The 11,599-nt window shown below is 34.3% G+C and overlaps 1 protein-coding gene across 1 annotated transcript; it reads right to left on the bottom strand.

Annotated features, from left to right (window-relative positions):
* Positions 1 to 4,524: 4,524 nt before the first annotated feature.
* Positions 4,525 to 10,409, bottom strand: LOC132746993 (uncharacterized). Its single transcript, XM_060736298.1, has 7 exons — positions 10,229 to 10,409; positions 8,566 to 8,731; positions 7,837 to 7,914; positions 7,237 to 7,368; positions 5,770 to 5,874; positions 5,219 to 5,281; positions 4,525 to 4,725 (listed from the first exon to the last, which is right to left on the bottom strand). Exons 1-6 carry the CDS (start codon positions 10,292 to 10,294, stop codon positions 5,220 to 5,222), a joined length of 609 nt encoding a protein of 202 aa, XP_060592281.1. The 5' UTR covers positions 10,295 to 10,409; the 3' UTR covers positions 4,525 to 4,725; position 5,219.
* Positions 10,410 to 11,599: the final 1,190 nt, after the last annotated feature.

Genomic DNA, 11,599 nt, shown 5'->3' with positions numbered 1-11,599 from the left:
CGAAGCATCACGTACTGTTAAAATCTATTTTTAGAAATGAGTTATGTAAGTTGCATCTTACGAAATTTATAACCTAAATTGCATTCTTGTCCGATCCTACATGACCTTGATCGCTGTTTACTCAAATATAGGTCATAAGGTAATGTTTATTGTCTTTATAATCACACCCATGCTGTCAATTGGGGTCGAAGTTATAAACGATTGTTTCTTATAATAAACGAATACTAGATTTCAAGTGCAGTACAACATTAAATTTCACTTATCCGGATTTATCATTTTTTTTATTATATTTATCTTTTTTTTCAATTATGAGATACATCTATATGACAAGCGTGGACTGAATTTGCCAATCAGCGATATTTTTGCGATGGTCGAATAAGTTCGGTTGGTACGTATTGATCGTAGCGCGTCACGAGACTCTCTGCTATTTATAGACAGTGTACTGGCTTCTATAGTTCATGGTGATATGTCAGATCGTGGGAAATATTGAAAAACATTGCAAATGGGTAATTCTCACGCCGATCTTAAAATAGTCCATGTAGGATTGATCATTTTTGTATAAAACCGACACAGTTAAAGGTGGATTCTCGTATTTATATGTACAAGATCCGCTTCATTCTTCAATACATATCGAAATTACACGAATATACTATGTACACTGTTTATCACATACCCAAAATAAAGACTGTTTAAAGCGCAAATGATACATTTTTTTCATTGACGCACCTTTAATGTAACGCTAACATTTAGCACGTCTAAATACACTAATGTTTGAATAACACAAATGACGTCACGTCAAAACGTGCAATACCATTTTTAAAGAATCGCAAAATCGTAACAAATTAAGGTCAGTATTTTATTATGCAATTACTGCATGCCTTCACAAAAGATAGTCATTTGTGTCGTTTAGGCTATACCAAATGATATAACCAAATTTAGTTCGGTAACATCAACTATTAATATTAATCAAAACTTGTACATCTATCAATAACCATCGTCGGTTACCCACGGTATATATTCCGTGCGCACAAATCAGATAGCCTCGTGTTTCGATGCCCTTTCTGTCACATGTAATATGGACGTAATATATACCGTGGGTAGCTGACGATGATCAATTCTGTTATACTATACCAAATATTTTTTTTCGGTTAAAGAGCTGAGCGAGTAAACATATCTATTGTGTAGGGATCGTGCATATGTCAGAATTATCGAGTAGAAAGGCTATTAAAATCCAGAATTGAAAAGAATCCTCAAGCTGCAGACTCGGTTAAGTCTGCTCGTGATAGTTAATGAATGGTGTAAGATTCATCACCCTCTCTAGCACCTGCTTAAACAACTTTTCATCTTCAATTGTATAAGGAATTGGAATCATTATGGAAGTTGGTTGGGGATTAAGGTTTATACCAAAAGTTTAATCACAATGGATACACTTAAGTAATGTTAATTAATTTAGATGCTGACAAATAATATTGAACTCTCCATGTTTACAATAATTACTTGCAGAAAAGAAATTTCGGTGTTCTGTATGACGTGAATGTTTACTATATACTGCAGTATACAATGATTGTGTTAATTGTGTGTTATAATTTCAAAATTTGATATTTGTGACTTGATATAGAAAGGAATTTCAAAGCACATTTATTCTTGTTCCTACACAATTAAGCATTTTACAGCTATTTTATCTTCATCTTTCCGTAGCAAGTTTATGATGATTTTTGCATTTGCATATAATACGGTTATATAACAAGAAACGTTTTGAAAACAGTTCCTTACCAAGAAATTTAAATAAATCATCTTATTACTTTCTATAAGAAAGGTGTTCTAACAAATTGCGTGAAACCTTTTTATATAAATGGACTATAAAGACACACACATTTAAATTAATTTGATTTTCTTTAGCTACTTTTCTGCAATGTATTACGTCTTAAAACTACCAGTAGTAATTTTATCCACGATAAAAGATAATTTTTGATAGGTATGATTCACTTAATATATTACAAAATATTTTTCCCACGATATAATGTTTGACAAACGGGCAGCACTATTTCAACCAGGACTTCATTCGAGAGGTTCTCTATAGGGAAATTGTTATCAGATCAAAAAGCGTACTGATTCATTACCCAGAAACTGTATTGTAAATGGTCTCCACGTTCACAAAATATAAAAAAAAAAAAACATGAAATATTATACAGAAAAAAAGAAATGAAATCGCTAATAAATTTTCTTTATTTTTTAGAAAAATTTAAACTTAATTTATCACTATTAATTAAGCACTATTTATTTAACGAGACCATAAACATGTATGTGTATGTTTCAAATGTTAATGTCAGTGTTAAATGTCAGTGTTTGATGTCAGTGTTAAATGTTAGTGTTAAATGTCAGTGTTAAATGTTAGTGTAAAATGTGAGTGTTAAATGTCAATGTTAAATGTGTTCGTGTAAAATGTGAGTGTTAAATGTCAATGTTAAATGTCAATGTTAAATGTTAAGCTCCATTTACACTGTCGGTATCACTACGGTGTTCCGTGGTGTTTTTCTGAAAAAAAAAATGCGTTTACACATCCCCTACAGAGCCAAGGTGTATCCCCGGTTCAGAGCCCGATATAGCACCGGATATATATACGGTAATAGCCAATGCTAACCCGGTGTATTCTCGGTTGATTCCGGTGGAGACCCGCCTAGACACGGTTTCATCACGGTCCTTCCCGACCATCGCCTATTTGGCCACGGTAACGCTACGGGTGATGCCGCTACGTACTGTCCCGGTAATGCGCCGATGCTTCCCGGTTCAAGTTTATGAGGATAAAACTGCTTGACCACGTTGACATCAGTCATTTGGTAAAAAGACAGCAGAGATGCCAACAAACGGGAAAGGGAAGAAAGTTGGAAAAACTGTGCCTACAACGCCTACAGAGGTTGAAGTACCTTTGGAAACGATGTCCCCAGATAGCAAGGAATGACAGTAAGGAAAGCTCGGCCCCACAAGAAAAAACAGAGAAAGGCCCTTCTTCGTCTTCATTTAACTATGCACATAAACACATGTACGGATATAATAACAAGTATAATAAACATCAGATCCCCATTTTTTTTAATGATTATAAATGAAGTATATGCTCGCCCATATGGTCTTTTTCCGGTGGCGAGGGTAAACAAACGCAAACACACACACACTTCATTTAACAAAAACATCCAAGGTAGCACTTCAAGACTAGTGTATACATACATGTTCTTTAAATTACCTGTTATCGGCATCACAGTCTATCACCCTTGTATAAGCGCGACTTTCCGGCAATATCCGGGACATTACCGGGTCCAACCGGAGCGTTCGCCAATAACCGCAGTGTTCCCTGGCTCTACCGTGCGTAGCTCTGCCTGTTTTTTTTTTTTGTTTTTTTTCAGTGACGACATCGTGTCATCAACGGGGCTTTGCCGTGTGGACAGTTATTAACACGCCACCCTGTTCACGGTATGGATTCGGTATAGATACGGTGATTCCACGGCGATTCCCGGTGCCAAGCCTATAAACACGGTTTGGGCTTCCTTCCCGGTGAGTGTCGATGAGCCCCGGCTGTATTAAACATTTTATTACAGCCGTGGCGATCTCCCGGTTTGTCCCGGTTCAATACTGTTTGTCCCGGTACTTCACGGAATCGCTACGGCACTACGCCAGTTTTCCACGGTTGATCCCGGCGGACTAAACCTTGGCAAACCGGGAAGTCAGACCGGTAATATGTGAATGTGGCTTTAGTGTTAAATTTTAATATAAAATGTTAAGTGTATAAAATGTTAAGAGTTAATTGAAAATGCGATGCTATGCTATCCTGGCAAACATACAGGCCTATATCGGCTACATGTCGGAATATCGCAGTCGGCTTTCCGCCATCGGACCGATATCTATCCGATATATAGACAAACTTGTTCAAGAGCAGTGATACGGTCCGATTTAGGTCCGTTATACATTTATTTCCTGTATTTTTTTTCAATATATTCTCCTCAAATTCATTTGAGCAAGAAATCGATGCTTTTGTTCAGATTAATTTAATACGCGGGAGAGAAACTGTTACACGAAGGATGGAGTTACTATGATATCTTCTTGGAGTTTTTACGATAACTGTCACGGAGTTCCTAGGAAAACGTTACGGATTTCTGTGGATACTTGGAGAACACACGTGAAAAATGGGGGGGGGGGTCTGACCCCAAAGTGTCTGTGGAATCATCAGTAACAGAAGCATCTGCCGCAGGTCGTAATGTTTTGAACAAACATCTTTTGAACTTTGATTATGTTCAACAGCGTCAGTCAAGCATCACTCAAACTCTTGTTTAGTGTAGGCCTATTCTGAAGTACTTTAAATAATGGCACAAGGAAAGGAAACTTATGGCATAGATAGTTTTCTAACTGAGACTGAAAGTACGGTCGGCTGCTTCTGAAACAGTTCGAACGAATGTCAAATAAAACACTATGTAGAGTATGTTTCAATGGACTTTATTGGTGAAAATAAAATTCAGAAAACATTTTTATAACAATAATATCTGAGAAAAAATAAGTCGATGCCTAAGCAGAACATGTAGATAAGCGAAAAAGATGAAAAACAAACAAATGAAGCAAAGTAGAAAAAAATCAAACATGAAGAAAAACAAAACACACAAAAAAAACAGCAAAACAACAAAAAGCAACAAAACAAACAAAAACACAACCGATGTTTCTTTCTTTTTTTCTTCTTGTACTCTGAAATTAAGAAAACAAACTGTGTGTTCATGTAGTAACAAAGGGCTTGCTCCTAAAGTGACATTATGCTAATATTTTCGCTGTCAAGTTGAGCTAAATTGACTATATTGTTACAATCTCAACTACTCGGCCCTTTCCGTCAGTCTTCGGATAAGGTTAAAAAAATAACATATGTCTCTTAACCAGCATTGAATGCGGCAGGGGAGAGAACTACGACATTACGTTTCCTAAAATCTATATTGATTATTTGCCCCTTGGGAATATTGGACCCATCATCTTTTGACAGTTCAAACTTTTTTCTCTGTTCTATATGGACTATATGCTATTATAAGATATAATAAACATATAAATAGACCGTTTATGTAAAATATTTGATTATGTGACTAGCGCCTGTGGTTTTGTTTATAGATCTATTTATTTTTATATTGCAGAGGTACTTTAACCAAACTATTTCAACATTGGATTTAATGCAAATAATATACCTGAATCTTACCTTACACGCTTACAGGTGGAAGACCGTCATCAATGTCGTCATATCCGGTTATGCCAAATACTTCTGTAAAAAATATAGAACGATTTATTTATGTTTTTACTTATTTATTTATTTATTTATTTTATTTATTTTTTCATTCCACGAGTTCAGTGTTTCGATAACTTTTGTAAATTGCACTTGTGTTTAACAAACCATTTATTAAAATCATAACTTGAGAAATGTCGTTCTCTTGGTCGATTCGACGCCTATTTTGTATTATAATCTATGAAAACTTGCGATTTATCATTTCAAGAACTAAGTATTGCATTGGTAAATATTTTTCGGTTTGTATGAAAAAGATAATTATAAATTATACCTATAGTTAAATTGAAAATCGTACTTTTTTGTGTTTTTTAGCCCATTTTGAGTACAGTGCCTTTCAATTTTTGTCATTTTTTTTCTTTAGTAGATTAATCGTTCTGGAATTAAAAAACATTAATCTCAAAACATTATTTCTAGTTACGGCATGTCAAAAAAACCTTAGTGGAGTCCATTTTAACAAAAAGTCTTACCCTTGAATTCTTTGATAGTTCTAGGAGCTGTAGTAGCAGAGTGGTTCATGTCGACATCCATCACAATATTTGACAGGCTCTCCGTTACAGCCATATCAGCAATTTCTGTCAAGAAATTAATTGTGTCATGTACAATCTAAACAAAGAAAATAAGAATCCCTAAACAAAGTCAAAAACGACAAAAATTAAATGTTGCAGGCTCGGTTTCATTGAGCCTGTTCATGGACGGTACTGTCAAGTACAAACTACAACCTACGACCCTAGCACCGGCTTAAAGGTATAATACACAAAATTAAGTAATAGAAAGAGCACCGAAACACGAGGCTATCTGATTTGTACGATGGGGCGTAGCCCCCGAGTATAAATCAGATTGCCGAGTGTTTTGGTGTATCATAGTCAAACATGACAGCATGTTCCCTGTTGTCATAATATGAAACCCCAGAAAAAATTAACCAATGAACGGGCATTTGAATATGATATTTCTGCCCCTTTCCATTTCTCTGCGTCACAATAAGTAAACCCCAGCAAAAATGAACCAATCAACGGGCATTATCTGGAGTGCGGGTAAATGATGCCTGCACTCCAGTTACCGCACTGTGCATGTATATGTATACGATTTAACTCTGACACTTTTTCAACAGAAAGGTCCCCAAACTATGATACAAAACAAATGTTATCTTTTGCCAATAGGCTGTTTGAAAACCTGGTAAAAGCGTTGCTGCGTACTTGTCCGACAAGTTTTAAGAATAGGATGGCAAAACATCGCAGTAAAGATGAAAACATTACGACCTCATATGGAATACAATGCCAGAGTATAAACCTTGTATTCAACAGATAAAACTGGCAAAATCTGTGGAGTCGTCAATTGATTGACTGTGATAGGTTAACTGAATTGCCGATAATTGCCACGCAAGATCTGAGACTGGATTATCTGCTCCTTCTTCTAATGGTTTCTTAACACAAATGAGCCCTTGAAGAAATAATCTAAGGGCAGAAGGTAAACGCCGCCAGTCGCTGTGCCGTTGACTGATTTCCGGTCATTTTGGCGCAAAAACATAGCCACTGCATTGAGCTGGCAGCGCAGTGACAGTCTAAATGCTATAACTATATATAGGCTCATCTCCCACGTTATTCCTATTACGGCCTTTTTAGGCTATGTTTAATAAGGGTCCATCCGCCCGTGTAGGGCACAAAAAGCAGCTTTCGCTGTCGAGTACGGACCCTACTACAGAAGTGGTTACAATTGCAAGGGGGTTAATCCATGCGCGCGCACCCTTAAAGTTCTCAACTTCTGATACCGCGAACACTTCATCGGCCGGTATTTCGAAGAAAAACGGGTGGTGTGAAGAAATCAGAAAAGGTATGAATTTAATTTGTTTTGCAAAGAAGATGTCCTAACTTAGTTTTTATATACAAAATGTTTTGAAGTAACTCTGAATTGACATATATATAAACCAAATGACTTACGGCTGATGATACTGGAGGACAATGATATGTTGTCGTCTGCTGGTATCACTGATATGGTGGTTGTGTTGCTAGGCAACTCCTGTCTCAGAGTGTCGGCTGCCTTGTTTATGATGTGTGTAACGTATTCTAAAACTTAAAAAAAAAAGATTGTTAAATTCGTTACGCTTTATTTCATGTAATTTTTTTAAGTATTTAAAATAAGTAACGAAATTGTAAAAATAGTAAAAATAACAGAGGATACTTAAATATAGCGTTTATTTTGAAAATAAATATTTCATGAGTGGCAATAACCACGAGTGAAACATGATAAATTTCATATCACAAGTTGAAAATAAATCCTGTATTTATGAGAAAAACATGAATTTTCTGTTTGTTATATACATTTTTCTCTTTTTTTTGACAGTACATTTTGAAGGGGTTAAATTCCCTTTAAATGTTGTGTGAAGAAATTATAGTCCGCAAGACACCAGTGAAAATATGTTTGAACACTGCAGTGAAAAAAAATACAGTGAAAATACGAAAAATGAAAATACGCATTTTATTTCATCAATATTTCTTAATATTCAATATTTTATTTATATGATAAATGACTGTATTTACCAAATCTGTCGTCTGCTATGGTCTTGTCGTCTGCTGTGGTATCTGGCACTGTTGTACTTTCTGTATCAACAGCATCGTCTGGAAAAAGCATGTGTTGTCTGATTTTTATGCTTGATTTCAACGTTATACTTTTGCTTTATTTTTGTACAATTTACAAAAGACAATCGTTACATCTCGGCTATTATCAAGTTTGGCGGAAAAGGGCCGAGAAGGCGCGATAGCAAAAGATAGACATACGACTTAAAGCTGCACGCCTCCAGATGAGCAAACATATTTCAATATAATCAAACCTAAAAAAATATAATAAGATTTTAGGAAAGGTATAAAATTTCAAAATTCTAGTAAATATTTACATTTTATGTGCCATTAATGACCGAATTTTTCAGTATGTATAACTATATTTCTACTGCGTTACTAACGCAGTAATGGCTATTTTTGCATATTTTGACCTCTTTATAGTAATTTACATATATTGTAAATGCCATTGATAATGTGTAAATTGCATTCTTTTGGTTACTTTACAATATTAAACTGTTAAATACATTTTCAAATTTTCATGAAATTTAGCGTGCATCTGGAGGTGTCTTTTTTATACTGTCTTTCTTGTACATAAATAGGCTAAATCAAACAATATTAAGTGCTTCAAAATTCTTGTCAAACAAATATTACTGCGCTAAAGTGTGTGAGTACACTTTTTAGAAAACATAATGTACAAGCAAATAACTATACCATTCATAAATGACAACTTTTGAGGAACGACTTTGTTTGCCTTGCTGGCAATCTTTCCGACGACCATGTCGGCAGTACCTGTTTCATTCAACAGGGTTTCTGGGTCAAGAGTCTTGCCTCTTCTTGCATAGTATCTTTGGCGCAAGCGGTTTCGAAATCTTGCAAACTGTAAAAGAAAAAATGTACCTTACTAGTAAAATCATGTTGATATCTTAAATGGACTGATATATGAGCCGCGTCACGACAAAACCATCATAGTGCGTTTGCGACCAGCATGGATCAAGACCAGCCAGCGCATCCGCGCAGTCTGATCAGGATCCATGCTGTTCGCTTACAGACCCTATAACAAGTAAATAAACTGATAGCGAACAGCATGGATCCTGATCAGACTGCGCGGATGCGCAGGCTGGTCTGGATCCATGCTGGTCGCAAACCCTTTATGTTGGTTTTGTCGTGACGCGGCTCAATTATGACAGAATAACGAACAGTGAAGACAGATGTGCCGACTAATCTTGGTTTGCACTGATCGCATTATAAAAGTCTGTAGCCGCCAACCTTTTAATATCTAGCTACTTTAAATTTAAGAAGCAAATAAATTTGTTTTAGTTTCTCTATTATACTATTACGTAAGGATCTTTGAGAATCACTAAAAATCTTAGAAACTATATTTTTCATTTATTATTTCATCATTCATTATTTATCACCTTTTTATTATTTAATCAATATTACCATAATAATAATAATAATAATAATAATAATAATAATGATAATGATAATGAAAATGATGATGATGATGATGATGATGATGATAATGATAATGATAATACTAATGATAATGAAAATGACAATGATGATGATAATACTAATGATAATGATAATACTAATGATAATGATGATATGTTGATGATATGATGATGATGAATAAAGTGGTGATGGGTGGTTGTGGTGGGTGGTGGTGGTAGTGATGATGATGATGATGATATGATGATGATGATAATAAGCCCTTATTGCGTTAGTACGCAGAAGAAATATGATGATATAATTATGCTGAAAAATCAGTCATTAATAACACATTATGATTACCTATAAATTATTAAAATTATTTCTTGAAGCTTGATCATGTAACACAAATTTTTATGGTTTTATATCATAAATATGATGCTTAAATTAACATTTATCAATTTTGTAAGTTCCAAAAAGCATTATTTATAAAGATATAACCGACTTTAACATTTCATGTAAATAAAGGGAGGTAATAAAATTTGATTTTCTATAAAGTGTAAGTCATTTTTTTCAATAAGAAATGGATGCATATATTTTAATGATTACATACAATATGTACAAGTATTTGCAGTACACTATACATATTTGACATATTCTTCGGTGTTTGAAAATTGTTTTAAAAGCATAATTATATACATATACAATGTATATAATTCCAGTTAAGTGTGGTATACAAACTCAAATACAACATACAGGATCTTTAACTGTTTCTTTAAATCTTAGAACATTTTTCTCAAGTTTAATTTTCTTGAAATAATTAGGCTCATCTGAAGGCATACAGATTTAAATTTACCAAAGTAATTCGTGCCTTCTAATTCATGCACAAAAACTCTTATTTAATCATCTTAATTGAATGTTTCAGTTCTTAAATTCTACTCACCCTTTCGTTGCAAGATTTCTTTAAACTTATCAGCCAAACACAACAGCCTGGATTTTCACTAGCCATTAATTATTCATCCTAAACGATTTATTAACAGCTTGTGCAATTTTCCGGGCGCAATATGACGTTGCTAACGTCAACTTCTTCTATGACGTCACAACGCTGCGTGTTCATGTCTACCCTTAAATCAAAACATCACCGAATTCTAGTTAGTAACGGGAAACTTTCAAACATTCAGACCTCATCGGGCGACTTCAATAAATCTTTATGCTAAGTAAAACTGAGTGGTTACGATTATTTTTCAAAGTGGGGCACTTGACCAATAACAGTATTTTTTTTATCCGATGCCGAGAAGTTGCGAAACGAGCGAACGAACCTTCGACGGATCAAGGCCAATTTTATATTTTAGGATCATGTGATTGAGCCTTTATTTTTTTATTATCTAATGCCATTGAAATATGAATAATCATTATTTCATTAGTCTGTTCTTAAATCAGACTATTTAGTCCACTAAACGTAAAAATAAAGTAACGTTTCAATGTCTTAATTGTTTTATTAACTACCGAATGTAATGTCATCAGGGGATTTGGGAAAGTTTCAATGTCCTGCTGACTGCCCTACCAGCAGAACATTCGGTATTTAAAATGGTTAGGTCTTTTTTTATATACTAGCTGCCGATTGTCCTGCCAGCAAGAAATTCTGTAGTATTTCAAGGTTTTGCTGCATGTCCTGCCGAGTGTCTTGTCGAATGTCATGTAAGCAATTAATTCCGTAAATTTTCAATGTTTTACTGAATGTCCTGTCGAATGTTTTGCCAGCAGAATATAATTAAGGAACATATAGTAAGAAATACATGTCTTATTTACAGTATGGCCTTCAATTAATCAAGGTCAAGAAATCCTCAAATACAATGTATGTAAACACATAGAAAATATATATATAATCAACAAACATTTAAAGCGACAGCCACATGTATTCATCAGATTAATTTAATAATTTATGTTGCTGTACATCAAATAAATATTTTATTTTCATATTTCTTTTAAAAGCATATAGAAACGAAGATTCTGTAATATATAAATGTAAATTATTCCATACTTACAAAGCTTTATTTCTAAAAGTTCTTTTAACATATTTTGTATTAGGTTTTACAATTATGTTTCATAAGTAGTTGATCTAGATATGAATTGTTTCATTTTTCGAGAACACTATGATATCTGAAATGTAGGAAGGAGCCAATCCTTGATAATGCATTTTGATACTTGCACCTATTTTCAAAAATTGACCAGTTTAATTGAAGAAAAAGTTGCAAAGATTGCGTTTCAATAACTGGTTTACCCAATACTGTATATATTCTTTGCTGCGCGTGTC

The sequence above is a fragment of the Ruditapes philippinarum genome, unplaced genomic scaffold (assembly GCF_026571515.1).
Source record: "Ruditapes philippinarum isolate M1 unplaced genomic scaffold, ASM2657151v2 ctg11380_1_1_1_1, whole genome shotgun sequence".
Classification (NCBI taxonomy): Eukaryota; Metazoa; Mollusca; class Bivalvia; order Venerida; family Veneridae; genus Ruditapes; species Ruditapes philippinarum.
The sequence above is the reverse complement of the archived record's forward strand: the minus strand, read 5'-3'. Positions and strand labels throughout refer to the sequence as shown.